The 21,212-nt window shown below is 35.6% G+C and overlaps 2 protein-coding genes across 3 annotated transcripts in view; one reads left to right on the top strand and one right to left on the bottom strand.

The window, feature by feature from the left end:
- The first annotated feature begins 2,847 nt into the window (after positions 1-2,847).
- Positions 2,848-17,853, top strand: gsdmeb (gasdermin Eb). Its single transcript, XM_073847566.1, has 10 exons — positions 2,848-2,922; positions 3,513-3,754; positions 4,899-5,091; positions 8,134-8,302; positions 8,448-8,574; positions 8,766-8,882; positions 11,626-11,753; positions 16,682-16,853; positions 17,040-17,113; positions 17,394-17,853. Exons 2-10 carry the CDS (start codon positions 3,547-3,549, stop codon positions 17,616-17,618), a joined length of 1,413 nt encoding a protein of 470 aa, XP_073703667.1. The 5' UTR covers positions 2,848-2,922; positions 3,513-3,546; the 3' UTR covers positions 17,619-17,853.
- A 116-nt stretch (positions 17,854-17,969) lies between these two features.
- The window catches only part of pals2a (protein associated with LIN7 2, MAGUK p55 family member a), a 35,625-nt gene continuing 32,382 nt past the window's right edge, over positions 17,970-21,212 (bottom strand). For both annotated transcript variants that reach the window (XM_073846654.1, XM_073846656.1), the window contains one exon: positions 17,970-21,063. In XM_073846654.1, coding sequence (XP_073702755.1) covers positions 20,887-21,063 — 177 coding nt within the window. In that variant the 3' untranslated portion in view covers positions 17,970-20,886. The remainder of the gene's footprint in view (positions 21,064-21,212) is intronic.

The raw sequence follows: 21,212 nt of genomic DNA, 5'->3' as shown, positions 1-21,212 counted from the left end.
CTGCTTGATGTTGTTGTTTGTTGAGAATTTTGATGTATTGCTCCTTTTTCATGGTGCTGTTAACTGTGATTAGGTTCCCTGGTCCACTGGCTGAAAAACACCCCCAAAACATTACATTTCAAACAATTCAATTTCATCTGACCATAAAACAGAAGACCAGAAGTCTTCTTCTTTGTCCAGATGAGCATTTGCAAAGGCAAGCAGGCTTTTGTGTGCCTTATCTGGAGAAATGGTGTCCTTCTTGGTCTGCGTCCGGTGCAGTGTACGTTGGACTGTCTGCCTTGAGATGTTGCCACCAGCAGAGCCCAGATTCATCAGGATGGTCTTGGTGGTGATCCTTGGATTCTTTTTTACCTCTCTTACTATCCTCCTGGCCAGCACAAGTGTCACTTTTGGCTTCCGACCACGTCCTCTGAGATTTTTTTTCTTGTATTTTTTAATAATACTTTGCACTGTAGCCACTGGAACTGCAAAACATTTAGAAATAGTCTTATAGCCATTTCCTGACTTGTGAGCAGCCACAATGCTTTAGATTTTAAAGCATAGACTGTGACAGTTTGCAAAGGGTATGAATAATTTTGGACATATTATGGACTTTTTGTTCAAATGTAAATAAAAGATGAGTAATATTTTTTTCCACAATGATGCCTTATTATCTTTTGAGAGAAGCCTGTGTCATTTCCAGTCAAAAAAAAAAAAAAACCTTGCTGGTTGAATAAAAGTAACTTTAAGTCAGAATTTGCCAGGGGTATGCATAATTTCGGGCTTGACTGTATATATTTTTTTCAGCTGACTTGTATAGTAGTTGAGGAAAAACCTTGACAAGCCACAAAGTATTTCCTGCTGTCATATGCAACACAACTGTGAATTTTTCTTCACAGTTGCAGTTTGATTCTTATGTCTTGTGCAGTATTGAAAAAAAAAAAAAAAACGCTAATCCTGTAACTAGATTAAGAGAGTTCAATTGAATAAATGATACATAAACCTTTTTATAGACCAATCAGTACTAGTAGTAATATATATTTAGGCAGAGTAAGGTGTTTCAATGAATTAAAGAAAAAAAAACTATAAAAATGTGGTTTTCACACTAGTTTATGGTAATCTGCTGTTTTAAACTTATTTTACTTATTTTAAATAAGCTTCACTTATTTGAAGCTCACCAGGCTTTCTTAAAGAGGGGGTTTATAAATTGCTGTCTGTCTAATTGTTTGCATTGGACTTCTGGAAGAATGTTTTGTGGACAAATTATTGAAATAGTAATTTGGGGTTAAATAAAATGCATTTAATAATAGTAATTTTACTCAGCTGTAATGTTTGGTGCCAGTGGTATGCTTTGGTGTTGCTTTGCTACTTTTGAACCTGGACTGTGATCTTAAAATATTGTAGACACCATTGATCTACATATACAATCTACTTAGGTTAATAATGCTTTTGAGAAACATAACCGAGGATAGTTCAGTGTCTGAAAATACCACAGAGAATGTCATTGTTCTGAAACTCCACAGAAAGTAAGTCTTGCAGCAAGACGGTGACCCCAAACACACAAGCAGGTTGACTGATGGTTAAAATTGTAAAAGCAGAAGTAATAAAATACTTTGGAATGGTCATGTCAAGGTCCTGACCTTAGAGGGCTCGCGCTTACATCACGATTTGGTCAGTTACCTGGATGTGAAGCCATATTGGTGATACTCTGATGTAACCAAGAGCATAGATTGCATGGTTAATATACAACTGAATATGTTGTTCTGCTCATTTATGCTGTTTAAAGCATGGGAAAATGTGTGGAAGCTGCTAAATAATATAGAGAAGGACTTAGTAAGCAGAAAAGGGCGCAATATTTGACAAACTAAAGCAGTATTAATGAAGATATTAGCCTAATAGTTCACCAACCTGACTGGAAATGATAAGAACAAACACAAATGTTGTCAAGATTCTTGCCCTGGAAATCCTGGTTCACTTTGGCCAACTACAAACTCCTTTTGTTCCTCAGACAGATTTTTGCACTCTTCTCCTTGATTTGGTATAACTTTTCACAGTTTACAGCACTCCCAATGTTTTTTTCCAGTCTGACCGATTAGTACAGCCCAAAACGTGACAATAATTGACCATTTTCAGCAGCAATAATCAGCAAAATATGCGAGTTTTGTTCGGTTCAGTGGCATATGTTCATGGCCGATTGATGATGCATTGCAAAATGTTGTGAACAGATCTGAAGAATGGATCTTAATATTATTGCTACTTAAGGGGGTCACATCAAATACTGAAGTCAAAGATCCATATTACTTTTTCCAAGACATTCATTTATGGGTCAGTTAAATTAAAATGCTAAGTTTGTGCATTTTTTAGCTGCATACACAGAAGATATATTTTTTCCCACATGGCTGATTTGTTTATTTATTTGTGAGAGACATTTATCAACTCAGATTTTTGTGTTTTTGTTCCACCATGACTCTCACATAACCGGTTAGTGTGACAGAATGACATTATCTCGTTCTTCCAGACTGCACCTCCCTACTGTGAGCAACACTAGATACTCAAAGCTTTTACACAGAAAAATGCTATTCGTTTCCAAGAAAAACAAGGTTGTTTAAACAACCCGCTAAGCTGCGTATGTTAGATAAAACGATAAGATTTGTTAAATATATGCTGTGACCCAATTAAATAAATAATTATTCTATATATTACAAGTCAAAGTTAAGTGACAACTTTCTACACCACAGAAACACCATCCCTGTGATCACTTTTTTTTTTTTGAGCCATCCCTGTGATCACAACATGTGCAGCGAATGAAAAAGTCGTCATTTGGAAGTGAGCCAATCAAACGTGCGGGGGCGGGGCTAAGCAGAAACGCCGGGGTACTCCCTGAGGCTTTGTTTATCTGTGCTGGATGTCTTCAGTCAGAAGCGACGCGAACAGACGACGGTAAGCGTGATGGCTTTGTTTACAAGTTTTCTGTTGTCTTTAAAGTTGTTTTGGTTACTTTAACATTAAATTAAACAACTGTTATGTTGTGAAGTGAAGAAAGGATTTCAATAGATAACTATCGCTACATTGTATCTTTCGACATTATGGGAAGCAGGACTTCTTTGGTGTCACAGTGTCAGTGTAATACTAAATTATGTATAGACATGAATTAAGTCTTTGTAACTACGGAACTCTCGGGACTAGTTTTGTAAAATAAAGTATACAAGTAGATGTAATAAGATGAAAGAAGTGTGGTAATACTGTGGTACAGAGATAGCACCATGGTACCAAATGATTGTATCTGAATATTTGTTTACACTAAGTATTGTAAGGTGTATTTACAGTGCCATTTTACATTTAAGAACAAAGTATAAGGAGTCTGTAAAATAAAAATAAAAGTGTTACTGAATATTAATGTGCAATGTACTTCAGAGAATCCCTTGGCATTGTGATACTCATTTAGACCATATTAGCAGTGCAACAGTGAGTACATTTCCTGATGAATGAATGAAATATAAAATACACTGACAGTTTTGTTCTTTTTCCAGCTGACCCTGAGAAATCTTCCTGTCAGCATTGAAGATGTTTGCAAAAGCCACTAAGAACCTGCTCTCTGAGATCGACACTGATGGTTCCCTGATCCCAGTGTCCCGTTTGAATGACTCGGATGGTCTGGCTCCTCTGGCCGTGGTCATCAAGCGTAACCGTTACTGGTTTTGGCAATGGCCTAAATACCTGTCATCAGACTTCAAACTAGATGACATTCTTGTTGGAGATCCTATGGAACCAGGTACAGAGTCTTTTCTATCATTCTGTACTGGAAAGTAAAGCTTGGATTTATCCTTAATCCATCACTTTTAAAGACTTAATCAATGTTTATGTAAATTAAATAGAAATATACACTACCAGTTTAAAGTTTTTGAACAGTGCGATTTTTAATGTTTTTTAAAAGTCTCTTCTGCTCACCAAGCCTGCATTTATTTGATCCAAAATACAGCAAAACCAGTAATATTGTGAAATAATTTTACTATTTAAAATAACTGCATTCTATTTGAATATATTTTAAAATGTAATTTAATTCTGTTAAATACTGGAGTAATGAAGCTAAAAAATCAGCTTTGAAATCACAGGAATAAATTACATTTTCAAATATATTGAAATAGAAAACAGCTATTTTAAATAGTAAAAATATTTCAAAATAGCACTGCTTTTGCTGTACTTTGGATCACATAAATGCAGGCTTGGTGAGCAGGAGAGACTTCTTTAAAAAGCATTAAAAATCTTACTGTTCAAAAACTTTTGACTGGTAGTGTATTAATGTTATAAATTCAGTTAGCTGAACTTTAGCTGAGTGCTTTTTTGTCCTTTAAATACATTTTATATGTAATTTATTAATTTTATTAATAAGTCTTTAAAATATGGATTTATGGTAAACTAAAATATACTGTAATACAATTTCAATTGAGTCTTTGAGTCTTATGTTTTTGTATTGATGAAGTTGAAATTTAGTGCAATTAGTAAAATGCATTTACTTTAATTGTAATAATTAATACACTACAGTTAATAACAATCAAGTAAGTTAAGTAATGCGATTTAGTATGTTAGTCAGCACGAAACAGCACGACAGTAGCTATTAGAACAATTATTTATTATTATTGAATTATTGAATTATTTAAAATGCACTTTTAATTTGACATTATTGCAAAGTGCATTTTATGAGTGTAATTAAGTGTGTTAAAAAACATGCTCTTTAAGTACACTTGATGTATTATCTGCACATTTTGGAAAATGTACTTTTATGATTTGAAGTACACTACAAATGCTCATTTAATTCAATTAAGCATATTCATTTCTCTCAAGGGACGATGTGGTTTTGTTTAACAAGTTGTTTTGTGTGTGGGTGAGCTGATGTACCTTATTATTTTTATCCACAGTTGTGGCTGAAACAGACTTTTTGACCTATAGTGGCAAAATTGTGGATAACAAAAGCGGAAGTGCTGCAGCGGAGCTTGGGATGGGGTCCATTAATGTAGGGGGTGTCGGCTCTAGCAAACTTCAGACATCGTTTGGAAACCTAAAGAAACAGGAGGTGGATATTCAGAAGCTCTTAAAGGATTCCAAATCTAGGTGAGTCTTCACAATCTTGGTCAGATAAGAGAGTTGTGGAATTAAATGTGATTAAAATACAAGTGATTCTTGCCTGTAGTGACAGATAAAGACACTGGTGAATGAAAATAAGGAAATGAAAGTTGTATGTGTTTAAAATTCTTCTCTGATTTTGTAACCATTTTTCCGTGAAATCACTTTTCCCTTTTTGTTTTTAGTTTCACAATTTGAGATTTAAGGCTTATGTTATGAAACTTGCAAGATGTATTAAGCATACAAATACCTCATGTCAAACCTTTCAAAAATAATGATTAAGAAGTATAGACTGTGGAAGCCCATTTCTGCCAAGAGATAAATAAAAAAAGGTCATTTTTATCTCTCAATTCTGACTTTTCTTCTTGCAGTTCTGAGTTTATATCTCACAATTCTGACTTCTTTACAATTCTGAGAAATTCTGCCTTTTTGTTCCTCACAATTCAGAATTTATATCGGGCAATTCTAAATTGTAGGATATAAACTCGCAATTGTAAGTTATGAAATCCAATTTTGTCAGTTACATGACATTTCTGACATTTTCTTAAAACTGCAAGTTAATATCTTGCAGTTCTGAGAAAAGTCAGATATCTAAAATGAAAACTCGCAATTGCGAGAAATAAGTCACAAATTAAAAAGTCACAATTAGCTTTTTTATGGAAAGGGCTTCCATAATTATGTACTGCCACTGAATTAAAAAAAAAGACATTGCGACTTTTTTGCTCACAATTGCGAGTTTAGAATTGCATGATACAAACTTGCAATTCTGACTTTTTTTATTTCAGAATTATGAGATATAAACTCACAATTGCGAGTTATAAAGTCAGAATTGCAAGATAAAAACTAAAAATTCTAATTTATTCCTCAGAATTGTATGAGCTGGCAGTTATAAAGTCAGAATTGCGAGACATAAACTCGAAATTTTAAGAATTAAAGTGATGCTTAAAAAATGATTGATTCGACGTTAGACGGGTGGGGGTTGAAAAAGGTTATAAATTTATTCAAAGATTTCAGAAATCCTATATATCTTTGAGTATGAAAAGAAATGCCACAATTAAAAGAATAGCAGCAATAACAAGAATCGTGTTAATGACTGTTAATTCCATTTAATGTAATTTGGATGAAAAGAAAAACATTATAATTCCCAATTCAAAGTTGGTTCATTTGTAAATCATTTGTCAATCTAAACAAATACAGCCGAATCAAATAGTCTAATTAGTCAAATTAGAATTAAAAGTCGAATTAAAGATGTAAGTCAAATTCGAAGCCAATTAGAAATCAAATCAAATATAGATCTAAATCAAATCAAATCTAAAATCTGAGAGAAGGTGGTCTAATAGAAATATTAGACTGTCTAGGTGCACCCAGTATCAGAGTAAAAGATAGAGATCGGAGAGAAAGGAGAAGTAAAAAGTCTGAAGTCTCTGATCTGGAAAGGGGTGCAGGTTTTTTATGCCCTACAACCAGACACAACAGGAAGTCTATAATAGGTCACCAAATAAATAGAAAAGGTGTCATCATAGACAATGGCCTTTGGACGTGCGGTTTTACTTCTCTTTTTCTTTATAAATTTAGTTTTTTGACTCTAGAGACCCCCCTGCAGTTTCAAGTTATCTGGTTTTGCAACTCTTTGCAATTGGTGTTACAGGAACATCAGTTCTGTAGAATGTACTTTGGACTTTTGATTAGAACACACATTAAAAATATACAGTTCATGCATATTTTCCTACAGAAGGACTGTGAATACAACGATTATAAAAGTTTCCACAGAAAAGATGAATATATGATCTTAACCTGTAAAATTAGTAAAGATTTTGAGTAATGATGATATAAATATAATAATTAATAAGACATATTCGTAATACAATTAATAATGCATAATCTGTGCAATAAATATGCAAAATCTTGTTAATTCCATAAACTCGACACATCATAAAGTCAAAATTGAGTTTAGATCTAGCAATTGTGACTTTTTTTTCCTCAGAATTGTGAGTTTACATCTTGCAATTGTGACTTTTTTTCTCAGAATTGTGAGTTTATAACACAATTGCAAGTTTTCTGAGAAAAAAAGTCTGAATTGTGAGACAAAAAGTTGAAATTATTAATTTTTTATTCAGTGGAAATGGACTTTAAAACTCACAATTACGAGTTTATATCTCACAATTCTGAGGAAAAATAGTCAGAATTGCAAGTTTTTTTCTGAGTAAAAAGTCTGATTTGTGATCAAAATGTTGCAATTATAAATTTTTTATTTAGTGGCGGATATGGCCTTCCAGTTGCTGTTTTTTCAGGTTTTCCAGTTTTTCCAGTTCCAGTTGTGGGAATTGCAATTTTATTGCAATCTTACAATTGTGATTTTATATCACGCAATTCTGGGGGAAAAAAAGTAAGAATTATGGCTTAATATCTTGCAGTTATGACTTTATATCTTGTGATTCTGACTTTATAACTCGCAATTGCAAGTTTATGTCATAATTCCAAGAAAAAAAGTCAGAATTGTTAATTTGTATCATGCAATTCTGAGAAAAAAGGTCATAATTGTGAGAGAAATAGTAACAATTAACCTTTTTTTATTTTTTATTAAGTGGTACAAACTGGATTTCATACATAATAGACTCATGTATTTATGTGGAAAAATGTTTTAAAAAACAGTGACTGAACAAAATGTAATTTTTAAAAATGTAACAATGATTTACAAGGTTGCACGTGTGTAAAGAATTGTGTTCCTTCATTGTCCTCGTCTGTCCTTCAGTGAGCATTCCAGCACTTAAAATGTTTAGACTTTGTGTCATGTTTTGTCATATTCCGTATGCTGTAACAACTCGATTAACTTGCATATTTTTTTTTTAAGTCAAAATGTCTAAATCATTCTGACAACACCAACAGGAGAACGTTTTTTTAATTGATCCAGGTGAAAAGCTGTAGACAATAAAGACTTGTGACACACCTGCCACGTGTGGATGAATGCATTTTTTGATAATGAAGCCGTGTGACACATTTGCCACGCTTGAATCTCTGCTGTGATTGTAGAGTCCTGGACCTGAACCACACTCTAATCGAGCAGACACGAGAGACGAAGAGGGAGGTGTTGACGCTAGTGAAGGAGCGAATCATCACCACTCAGGCCTGCGCCATCACTGAGGAGGTTCAAGAAGGTGGTACCTGCGCTGGAATATTCGGGTTCAATAAGACAATAAAGGTGGGGCTTTTGTTTTGTTTTCGATGACATAGCCTTGGGTGTATCACCATCCAGTAACCACATTCCAAGGGCACGTGTTCAGTCCTGCCTTCTGTCTCCTCTCCTCCTAATACAAACTGTCCCAAACTGTTTTTCATCTCCGCAGGTGTCAGTCAACGAAAAAACAAAGCATTTTATCGAGTCTGACACTAATGTGTCTATCAACATCCCACCCAAAACCACTCTTGCTTACAGCGTGATTGAACTAGACGTTTCTAACACTGGACACTTTGGTAAATCATATGTGCTAAATCATTCATTGGAAGTTTTGTACCAATTACATTTCTCAACTGTTTGGTTGAGAGTCTACCAAAATTGTTTATCATACGGAAGTTTACAAAAATGTCCTCTAGCATTATAGGAATGGTTATTCTGGAGTGTCAAACAAGCGGTTGTATGATTGTACTGTCATCCATTTTGCCAGAACTGTGCCTGCTGCCGAATGTCAAAGGTGGTTTTGAAGTTGACGGGAAAGTAAAGCTGAAGGAAGTAAATACACTCACTGGTGCACCAAGGCAACCAACCAGCAAACTGCATAAAGGTAACATCATCACAGTTAAATAGTTGTAGCTAACAGTCTTCAGTGTTGGGGGGTAACTAGCTACAGTCAAGCCCGAAATTATTCACACCCCTGGCAAATTCTGACTTAGTTACTTTTATTCAACCAGCAAGTTTATTTTTTTTTGATTAGAAATGACACAGATGTCTCCCAGAAGATAATAAGACGATGTACAAGAGGCATCATTGTGGAAAAAATTCTTACTCATCTTTTATTTACATTTGAACAAAAAGTGGCATATTCAAAATTATTCATACCCTTCTCAATAATCAACAGAAAAGCCTTTATTGGCTATTACAGCAATCAACTGCTTCCTATAATTGCTGACCAGCTTTTTGCCTGTCTTCACTGGTATTTTTGCCCATTCATCTTTAGCGATGAGCTCCAACTCTTTCAGGTTGAATGTTGATTCTCAATTGGATTTAAGTCAGGACTCTGGTTGGGCCACTGCAAAACGTTAATGTTTTTGTCTGCTAACCATTTCTTCACCACTTTTGCTGTGTGTTTTGGGTCGCTGTCGTGCTGAAAGGCCCAAGGCCAAGTTTCTCTGCAGACTGCCTGATGTTGTTGTTGAGGATTTTGATGTATTGCTCCTTTTTCATAATGCCGTTTAACTGTGATTAGGTTCCCTGGTCCACTGTTATTTTTTTCCACAATAATGCCTCTTGTACATCGTCTTATTATCTTTTGGGAGAAGTCTGTGTCATTTCCGGTCAAAAAAAAAAAACTTGCTGGTTGAATAAATGTAAGTCAGAATTTGCCAGGAGTATAAATAATTTAGGCTTGACTGTACACATAACAGCGTTATGTAATTTAACTACAAAATAAATGTATGTGTAATCTTTTGCCGTTACTGATAAAAAAAATTCGAATTAAATTAGTTACTTATGAAAATGTAATGTCTACTGCAATAATATTTACTATTTCTTATTATTTTAAATCTGTAACCTCAGATAGATCTCAAAGTAAAAAGAGGCGCTTAAGTCTGATTTTGTGGTGGCTGTGCTTTAAAAATAAATTATTATAATCTTAATTCAAGTGATGAAGGATTTCGAGAAGTCTGACTGTAACCAGCATTGAGTGCTACTGTACAATTAACCCTGCCTGGTTTAAATGTTTGAAAAACGCTTAACAGCTGAAAATATTTGTTAGAAATTTAGAGTGTAATCAAATGTAATCAGTTACATTTATTTTAAAAAGTAATTGGAATATGCCACTGATTACTACATTTTAAATAGGATAATTTGTAATCTGTAACCTATTACATTTCCAAAGTAATCCCAAGACTGACCATCTTTCATTTGAAAACAACAGGGAGCATTAAAAGTCCATTTCTTTTGACAATAGAAGACATTTTTACTGTATGATGACTGATTGGCCTTAAACTATTAGTAAATAAACTACAGAATGTTACATTGTCTAATACACAAACAAATTGTATTTATTCTGACAGCGCTGCGCAAGCTCGTTAGCCAGGGTTCAAAGTCCACAGCGCGAGGAAAATCTGAGCTGAAACAGGGTAATGAGAATCATTCATAAATCTGCTGCTGTCAGCAAATAGTAGTACTGAGGTCTTCTTGCAGGTTTCCGCCAAAATAAAAGTCAACATTCATAAATGTCAGCATTGTAATTGTACTGTTGTTCTGTAAAGACAAAAATAATGATAATCATTACAACAGCTCTATTAATACATTTATTACAACATTCTCCTTTGCTTAGCAAGGCTGCATTTATTTGTACATTAAAAAGCACATGCCTGATTCAAAATATTTTATTTATACATTTATATATTTACGTTAAATTGTGCTTTGTTGGTAGGCTACAATGTCTACTAGAATGTTAAAAACGTTCAGTGTTAAGTAAATATTTAGAAATTGTTGTTTTGTAATTTATTTAATTTAATTAAATTTTTTAAAAGCAAGACAACTGTAAAAAAAGCACATTTTGGCTATTTAATTTATGCAGTGGTGAAAAAAATTGGCAAAATGCATGGGGGAAAAAAAAACGAAAACCCATGTTCGGTAATCGGCCTTCGGCCCAGTGTATAATTTTGTTCGGCTTTTGGCCAAGAATTTTCATTATGGTGCAATAGAAGACATTTTTTTTATTTAGAGACAACTATATTGTGAGCCACTGGAAAGTGTACAAAATATGAATCTGTGACATATCACGACTCGCCCAACACAGCAACCTTAGTGTGAACATTGGCTGCATCAGAAATTGCACACTTCCCTACTATATAATAGGTGAAAATGTGATGTGAAAGCGTGTTATGTCTGAATTCACAGTATTCACAAAACAAGGTGAAAAGTACTTGGATAACTGATGTGCGCATCCAGTAAATACTTTACTAGTTGTGAATGGCGGAAAAGTAACACTGGTATGTCACATGTCAATGACAGTGTGGTGAATGTAGTACATCTGGATTACATTCATAATACGCACATTTATACAAATCATGTTTTCATGGTTGAGCAGTAATTAATTATTCAAAAGAAGTGTCTACTCTGAGAGTATGTAATTTTGTTTACAGCTAGTGACTGATAGGGGAGTGTTGGAGAGTTTGTGACATTTGTTGACCTGGCAAAAAAATTTTTTTAATTTTTTTTCCGTCGTATATTAACTTAAATGGAGTTTGAGTCAGGGCAGTTGGTTAATACTATAGTGTACTTTATTTCCATTAAAAATGTTTTAATAAAGATTATTTTTTTCTCTCTCTCTTTAGATCTGGAAGGACTCCAGGGGCAGTTTACGGTTCTCTCTACACTCCCATCCAGCACACGCTCCACATTATTCCAGAAGGTCTCTCAGCTCCTGCAGAACAGCATAGCCATCAACGTGCTGGAAGACGCAGTAAGTGAGCCCAGGGAATCTTACATCACATTTTATTGGGCTCAGGCCCTATTGTTCTTCTAAGGATTATTATCATTATTATTTATTTTATTTTTTTGTATGTTTTGAGGGACTTAACACACATGAAAACTCTTGAAACTTTGCACACATGTTGGAATCTGCGGCCATCAGGGCCGGACAGAGTTTGACATGGGGCACAGCTTTAAAGAAGGCAACTTTTGAGGGGCTCTGTAGCGCACACTGTTTGACCTACAGTTACCAAAATCCATACCCATATAGACCTCATTGGGCTAAACAAGTTTCGTGCTGACAGTTCATGCCTTGCCCAACAGGAAGTCAGCTATTCAAGGTATTGTGAAAAACGCATGCTCTGGCATTCGCGATAACCCTGTGAGGACTTACCAAACTCGGTAAAAATGATGACTCTGTCATTAACGTCACAGGGCAACGAACTAATGGTGAGAAATGAGAAACAGGAAGTGTCTAATAACTTTTGCACACTTAGTCTGATTTTGATCAAACTTCAGCAGTTCATTGTATGATGCTGATCGCATAGATGTGACTATTAGGAGTCAAAGTTATAGCGTCACCAACTGGCAGCAGGAAGCGTGTCATTTTCAAAGTGCTTTAAATTCAGCACCTTAATTTTTTTCGATTTTTCGCCGTTGCGCTCCGGGCGTCCCGTGTTCGAATCCCGACTCGAGGACCTTTCCCAATCCCGCCCCCCCATCTCTCTCCCACTTCGCTTCCTGTCATGTCTGATCTGTCCTATCATAATAAAGGCAAAAATGCCAAAAAATAAATCTTTAAAAAAAATAATAATAATAATTATTCGATTTGCCGATGAGATTCTAAAGGGGTTGCTGATACATCAGATGCTGTTGCCATGACATTTTCTGTGTTTTTGAGGCAGATAACGTGCTTAGAATTTCATGAAACTCGACACACACATCAGTATTAATGATAGTTAAGCTTTTGCCAGTGTTTATAAATGGGCGTGGAGGAGGCACTCTAGTGACCTTTTGACTAAAGTAGGGGGCTAGTTTTTCTTACAGTCACCAAACTTGGTACATATATTGTTCTCATCAATCTGGACAACTTGATATTTCACACCCATTAGCTATGGCCAACAGGAAGTCGGCTATTTTTATTTGAATGTGTATTTTTGGAAAAATCAGGCCAGAACCAGAATCACACTGTTCACACCAAACTTTGTCAACTTGATGACAAGATTCTGAAGATGCTACATTGCAAACAGATTTGGGATATTTTGAATGGCGTTGACATGGCGATTTATTAAAGTCACAGTAAAAAAGATAAGCGTAGACAAGAATGGCTCCGAGGTGTTTTGTTGTTGGATGTAATATTAATCATAGTGGTCGTCATTTACTTTGCATCTTCAGCTGCTCAGATCAGAGGATTAACGTTACTTTCGTTTTTGAAGGGAATGCGCCCTCCGATCTACATAAGTGAGCAGAGATGATTAGCATTTAAATAGACATGCAACCAAACAGGTTGCTGTGAAAAGAGCTGATTTTGACAAGGTAAAAAGTGTTATTTTACACTACCATTGAGAAATTTTAACTAAAGTATGTTATAGACTTTTCATTAAGACCTTAAAGAATCATATCTACTTGTGGAAAATAGGCATCCGATAACCACTTCAAAATGTAATTTATTCTAGTGATCAAAGCTAAATTTTCAGCATCATTACTTCAGTCTTCAGTGTCACATGATCAAACAGAAATCATTCTAATATGCTGATTTGCTGTTCAGGAAACTTTTTTCATTATTATCAATATTTAAAACAGTTGAGTTAACTTTTTTTTAGGATTCTTTGATAAATGTAAAAGATCCATAGAAATTAATACTTTTATTTAGCAAGGATGCAGATAAAGACATTTAAATTTTACAAGGGATTTCTATTTCAGATAAATGCTGTTCTTCTAAACTTTCTATCAAACCTGAAAAAAAATCTACTCTGCCGTTTTCAATATAATAATAAATGTTTTTTGAGCAGCAAATCAGAATGATGCTAATAATTCAGCTTTAAAGAAAAAAAAAAATCACAGGAAAAAAATACATTTTAAAATATATTCAAATAGAACAGTTATTTTAAATAGTAAAATATAATATAGTTTTTGCTGTACTTTAGATCAAATAAGTGAGCAGAAGAGACGCATTTTAAATCTTACTGTTCAAAAACTTTTGACTGGTAGTGTATAAAATATTACAATTTTATGTATATAGTTTGGGGTTGGTAGTAGTTTTGGTTTTTAAAAGAAGTCTCTCATCAAAGCTACATTTATTTGATCAATAATGCAATAAAGTAGCATGTTAAATTTGTTTTTTTATAAATTTTATAAATTTGTCGGTTTTATAATTAAACGGTATATAATTGAAATATTAGCTATTTCTGTAATAAATTCTGTAAAGCTGCAAGTTCAGTATTTACTACAATTTACTCCAGTCTTCAGTGCCACATGATCATGAACTGCCTTTATTTTTTTGTACAGTTCTCTGAGGTCCACTTATAATGTTATCAAAATGTTTATATCAAAAAACTATTTAGAAGTAAAAGGCTATTTTCCGTCCTGTTTTCAGCCCTCCTCTTCAGAACGCTCTCTATGAATAGGCGTGGCGGATTGTAGACTCAGAAGTAAACGCCCATTGCTGTGATTGGATAACAGTTGTGTATGTTTGACAGCCTACATCCTTCGTGAATGGATGCATAAATACTCATATCAATACATATCAAACAATCTGTAATAACAGACAAAAGCATTAGTGACCACATAATAAAAAGAGTTACTCACACTTGTGTGGGTCATGTTGTGTGACATGGGTCACTGTCGGACCCATTATAGTTGGCACAGCATCGTCTTTTAGTTTCAGTCTTCATGTTGAATTGTGTCTCGTTTGTAAATGAACCTGTGGTAAAATGAATTAAGCAAAGGACCACATTCTCACCAATGCAGTCTGGAAAGTCTTCATAAAGTTTATCCACTCTTTCCTAACATTTGGATCAGAAGGAAGGCAACGCAAAGACTGTTTTTCCACAACTTGGCGCTACACAGCATCTTTATGTATTCTGAGCCATCTTTATCATTTGGTTTCTGTGTAGACCTGCGTTCGCCTCTCGTTATTTACACTACATGCTCAAATTGGTGGACAGGGCTATACAGTCGTGGCCAAAAGTTTTGAGAAAAACACAAATATTAGTTTTCACAAAGTTTGCTGCTCAACTGCTTTTAGATCTTTGTTGTACTGAATGTACTGAAATATAATTACAAGCAATTCATACGTTTCAAAGGCTTTTATCGACAATTACATGACATTTATACAAAGAGTCAGTATTTGCAGTGTTGGCCCTTCTTTTTCAGGACCTCTGCAATTCGACTGGGCATGCTCTCAATCAACTTCTGGGCCAAATCCTGACTGATAGCAACCCATTCTTTCATAATCACTTCTTGGAGTTTGTCAGAATTAGTGGGTTTTTGTTTGTCCACCCACCTCTTGAGGATTGACCACAAGTTTTAAGATCTGGGGAGTTCCCAGGCCATGGACCCAAAATGTCAACGTTTTGGTCCCCGAGCCACTTAGTTATCACTTTTGCCTTATGGCACGTTGCTCCATCGTGCTGGAAAATGCATTGTTCTTCACCAAACTGTTGTTGGATTGTTGGAAGAAGTTGCTGTTGGAGGGTGTTTTGGTACCATTCTTTATTCATGGCTGTGTTTTTGGGCAAAATTGTGAGTGAGCCCACTCCCTTGGATGAGAAGCAACCCCACACATGAATGGTCTCAGGATGCTTTACTGTTGGCATGACACAGGACTGATGGTAGCGCTCACCTTTTCTTCTCCGGACAAGCCTTTTTCCAGATGCCCCAAACAATCGGAAAGAGGCTTCATCGGAGAATATGACTTTGCCCCAGTCCTCAGCAGTCCATTCCCCATACGTTTTGCAGAAGATCAATCTGTCCCTGATGTTTTTTTTGGAGAGAAGTGGCTTCTTTGCTGCCCTTCTTGACACCAGGCCATCTTCCATAAGTCTTGGCCTCACTGTGCGTGCAGATGCGCTCACACCTGCCTGCTGCTATTCCTGAGCAAGCTCTGCACTGGTGGCACTCCGATCCCGCAGCTGAATCCTCTTTAGGAGATGATCCTGGCGCTTGCTGGACTTTCTTGGACGCCCCCGAAGCCTTCTTAACAATGCAGTGGAAAGTTTTTTTTGGATTAAGTTAATTTTCATGGCAAAGAAGGACTATGCAATTCATCTGATCACTCTTCATAACATTCTGGAGTATATGCAAATTGCTATTATAAAAACTTAAGCAGCAACTTTTCCAATTTCCAATATTTATGTAATTCTCAACTTTTGGCCACGACTGCACAGGCAGGCGTTGGCGGTATTAAGCCACACTTTTGTCATCATTAAGTGGCATATTCCGCAACCTGTCGTTTTGGAAGATTGGCTTCAAAATAAGCTGTTTTAAGATTAACAAGACAGTTTTGAGTTCTGAAAAATACAAGATGTTTTTATAGTACAATGACATCTTGTATGTCAAAATATCAAGGGAAGTTCGGTTTCTCAGTTCATAACCCCTTTAAGAAATCATTATAACATGCTGATTTGTTCTAAACTTACATTTTACTGGCAATGTTAAAGAAAGTTATGCAGATTAGTATGTTTTGGAAACTGTGTGTTTCCAAAGAGTTCTATGATTCTAAAGTTCCAAAGTAGAGCATTTATTTTAAACCCGAAATCTTTTGTACTTCTGTATTTGTATTTAGAAAGAACTGCCACTGTTGATCAGTTTAGTGCATCCTTGGTGAATTGATTTACAAAAATACTGACCCCAAATTTTTAAACATTAGAGTAGAGCAATGACAGGCATGTTGGACGTCTTTGTTTGTGCTTCTCTCAGCTAGAGGACCTGTGTGGTGGGACGCAGCCTGATCAAACCAAATTAGATAAGACACCTGCTCTGAAGGCCACGCTGGAGATTGTACAAAAGGCTGCTGGTAAAGACTGCTCTGGAAAACAGGTGAAACCCAGCCTTCTGACTGCCATGCACCTACTCATCAGCTCTTTAGACGGTAAGACAGCATTTTGACTGAAATCATCAGTCATAAATAGAGCTGTAATCTTTATCTGATCAGAAGCAATCAGACGTTTCAGTTTCAGAATCATTATCATCTCACCTGAGAGTTGTTGTTTTTTTTGTCCTACAACATGCTGTCAGATTGACCTTTGTTCTCATAAACAATCATGTGTCCATGTAGAAATGACTGACTCGGCCCTGTCTCAACTCAAATCCTGCTGCACTTACCCAATCCTGCAAGCTCTGCTTCATCTCGTAAGTATCTTTCTATTAAGTAAAAGTGCTTAGTATTGTTTGGGGTCCCTCTATTAGTAGAAATCTGAAGAGACTTTTGTAAAAGTCTCTAGTTGTGTTAACTACAAGCCTTTAGTATACTCAAAAATCCAGAATCATCATTGTACAAACTCAGAAAATTCCTAAGGGAAATCATTAACTTGAACATGCCAGTTATATTCTTGTTTGTAGGACAGCAAACTGAGCTGTTCTGTACATCATACATATATAATATCTTTATGATGTGTCAATTGTCCTGCAGGTGCAAAATATGACCTCAAATAAGAAGGTTCCTTTGAAAGATACTGCTGTGTTAACTGACAAGAAGGTTTTCAAGACAACCACGTCACTCTTTGCTTCCTGTAACGTGATGCTGCTTAAAGAGAAGGATTCACTCGTGACAAAAATCAGCGACCCGAAGGATAACCTTCCCCTCATGCTGTGCATTGCAATTAAATGCTTGGCGTCTCTGGCGCCCCCTGTTTGACTGAAGGACAACGGCAAAGCCACAATGTCTGCTGTAAGTTGAGGACCAAAGGGCATTAAAGCCTGCAAGGTGGACAATCTAACCACTGGGACAAGAAAATAGGAGACAAAAGACCCTTAAGTGGCCTTTCAAATGTTTAAAGGATGAAATCATAGGAAGAAGTGTCATAATTTGGAAATTGTCTTTTAAGCTCATTTTAAATGGGAATATAAAATTTATATAAATTGTTACATCATATTTTGTCTGGTTTCATATTTCCTTGAATCAAAGTTTTCCTGCGGTCTAAGCTTTAATACTTTAATGAGGACAATCATACGCACGCCAGAATATAAAATGTAAAGTTCAGTGATCCAAAATTAAGATTAATTTATTAGACAGCCGTTTAATTTCAGAAAATACAACTCTCTGTATTGCAAAATATAGGATTTTCAAGTGAACACATAAGCTGGATAAAAATCTGAGTTACACAGCCTTGAAAAAGACACTGGAGCAAGTCAGAGACAGAGGTACATCACATACAACCAAGACAATTATGAATCTGTGAGGCCAGGTAGCTTGTGATTATAAACACACTTGGTCTATATTCCATGTTTGAAGGTGATTTTGTACTTGTGTAAAAGGCAGTTATCTAAATACAGTGCTGATTCTCTATACTAGGACATATAAAATCAAAACAGTGATATTGGTTGCACTTTATTTTATAGTACATGCACTTACAGTGTACTTACATTAAATAGTAATATAAGGTAACTCAGACTTAAAGTTAAGATTATGGGTTGTTCACACAGAACAGGCTTTTGCTTTTAACTACAGCTGCCGCACAAAAATATTGAAATGCAGAGGTGCAGCACTGATGAATGGAAAAACCTAGACAAGGTTGGGCATTTTCAACTTGTACAAGACATTGAAAGGTAGTAAGACGTATGGTTATAGAACAATACAAAAGCAACACCCTGGACCACAAAAACATGTTTTGTGTGAACTGGCCCTTAAGCCCAAAGTATACTTCATTATACTGCTGAGTATAGTTTGTCCTCAAAGTGGCAACACTGCCCCGGAACGCTATTTCACAGTTGAAAATGAGACTAGATGACAAGAGCTTATGTGAGGCAGTTAAGGCGCAACTCTTAGTATAAAGACATTTTTTCAGTTAAAACTTATGGAGATAATTAGCGCAGTTATTGGATGAGAATAAAACTTTCTAGAACCCATCACTTACACAAACGCTAAAATTTGTGTACAGTGCGTTCGACATCATCAGCGTGCTATGTGTGAACAACATTAGCTGTACTCTGTCCAAGTCTGGCTAAGACAGTAGGGTTTCTGTGGGACCGTAATTGGTTGCCAGATTGGTGGGCAGTGCCATAACAAAGGGTCGTTTTCAACCGGGTTACCCGATTTGCTCACATAACAGAGTGATGGTTGTGTTTTAGGGGCTGGGTCTAGTAAGTGGGATCATTTTTATTGCATAATTTAGAAACCCCCACCAGCAGTGTTGCCAAGTCTGCAGTTTTCCCGCTGAATTAGGCTACTTTAACACTGTTGTTTTTCATGTCTGTGGGTTGAAGCAACCCAATAACGTGACATTTATGCCCTGGAACACAAATTTTACAGGGGAAACCCACCAAAAACAGGGGACCCCACCTTGAAGTGTGATTGGACTTTAAATAGCAAAATGTGGGTTTTGTTGTGAAAACCTAGCAACCCTGTCCACCAGTTTAAAAAAAAAAAACACCTACAAAATGTCCACTTTTGTGCTGCAGAGACCTCATATAAACTCAGCTTTTTTGCAATAATTAGTTTGTCTACAAGGTGGCAACAAGCTGTGGAAGCCCATTTCCACCACCAAATAAAAAATTTAAAAAGGTAACTGTGACTTTAATATCACAATTCTTACTTCCCCCTTCACAACTGCAAATTTACTTCTCGGAATTCTGACTTTTCTCTGATTTTTGGCATGTAAACTCACAATTCAGATTATTATTTATTTATTTTTTTCAGAATTGCGTGCAGTTGTGAGGGGAAAAAAGAGATTTAATTCTGAGAAAAAATGAGTACTTTTTCCCCCTCAGAATTGGAATTTATTGGAACTCGCAATCACTAGTTAATACCTCACAATTCTGAGAAAAAGTGAGAATTGAGTTTATATCTGAGTTTATAAAAAAAGTCAGAATTGTGAATTTGTATCATGCAATTCTGAGAAAAAAAAAGTTTGCGAGTTTGCAATTGCTTAAAAAAAAAGTATCTCACTTTTTTTTTCCAGTGGCAGAAATGGCCTTCCATATGACCTAGCCAACTGTTTCAGTTAAAGATGAGGGAAAAAAATAAAAAATAAAAATAAAAAATAAAAACACGAATGGGATGAAACAAGTGTTCACATATGTTCAAAGCACAGTTCATCCAAAAGTGAAAATTCTGTCAATTACTCACCCTCAAATTGTTAAAAACATTGAAGATATTTTAAAGAATGTTGGCAGCCAAACCATATCTGGTCCCCACTGACTTCCATAGCATGGGAAAAAACACAAAGGAAGTCAATGGGGACCAGAAACTTTGGTGGATGAGTAAATAACACAAGTTTCATTTATCAGCAAACGATACCTTTCAGCATTCACATCAAACTAAAGTATACTCTGGGCTTTGAGATTAGGTTCAGGATTAGTACCTAGTTATTACAATACGTACATGAAGACTGTAAAATAAAGTGCTATTGTGATATTTAAAAAGGTTAAAATTGCCTTACTCCTAGCGGTCCTTCAATTGAACTAAAATGAAATCGAAGATGATAACAGGATGACACTTATGATTATCTTAAGTAAGAACCTGAATGAACTAAAGCTGCTCGGATATTTTGATATACTGTAGTGTCTGAACTGTGTGACAGCACGTTTCAGAAAGATGAAGAGATGAATCCTGCATTGTAAACCAACATTTGTAACACTAAAATTACAGCAAAAAAACAGACCCCTGCTTTAAATACTGTAATACAGCTTATACTTATTTGGAAAATTATTCATTATTTCAATGACAAGCTATTAAAAAGAATCCTATTTGTTTTTCCCTCAAAGTAAGTCAGTAGAAAATAAAAAAAAATGTTAATAAATAAGTACACTTTCCTTATGTCTGTCGAGACTGGAAGGCTAGTGTACATTTGCATAGTGACTTGCGGGTCCGTTCAGTGTGAACTTGTGTTCTGTGCCGCTGACCTATCGGTTGTGCCGCCTCCGATGATGATGATGATGAAGGGGTTTCTGGACCACTGTACATCTCAGTAAACCCAGTTCACAGGGACCCACTGTGGTTGTGTGGTCAGCTGCTCCACAGCTGCCTGCAGTTTCTCAAAGGCCTTGTCCAGATTGTCATTAACTATAGTCAGATCAAAGTAGTGACTGTATGCCCGCTTGATCCTGGCACTTTCGTCCACTGTTTTCTTTAGGTCCGTTTCCTAAAATGACAGAAAGAGAAACTGTCATACTTACACTGCCGTGAGTATGGCCAAAAAAAAAAAAAAAAAAAAAAATGCTCATCAAGGCTGTGTTTATTTGATTAAAAATACAGAAAATCAACCTAATATTGTGAAATATTATTGCAATT

Source organism: Garra rufa, chromosome 9, assembly GCF_049309525.1.
Source record: "Garra rufa chromosome 9, GarRuf1.0, whole genome shotgun sequence".
NCBI classification, from domain to species: Eukaryota; Metazoa; Chordata; class Actinopteri; order Cypriniformes; family Cyprinidae; genus Garra; species Garra rufa.
This window is presented reverse-complemented; position numbering and strand designations above follow the sequence as displayed.

What these genes read in the sequence shown, in the direction of transcription:
- gsdmeb (XM_073847566.1), top strand. Translation starts at nt 3,547, where the DNA reads ATGTTTGCAAAAGCCACTAAGAACCTGCTCTCTGAGATCGACACTGAT. An exon ending in AACCAGCAAACTGCATAAAG is followed by an intron (nt 8,883 to 11,625) that starts GTAACATCATCA and finishes CTCTCTCTTTAG; the next exon opens with ATCTGGAAGGACTCCAGGGG. An exon ending in TCAACGTGCTGGAAGACGCA is followed by an intron (nt 11,754 to 16,681) that starts GTAAGTGAGCCC and finishes TGCTTCTCTCAG; the next exon opens with CTAGAGGACCTGTGTGGTGG.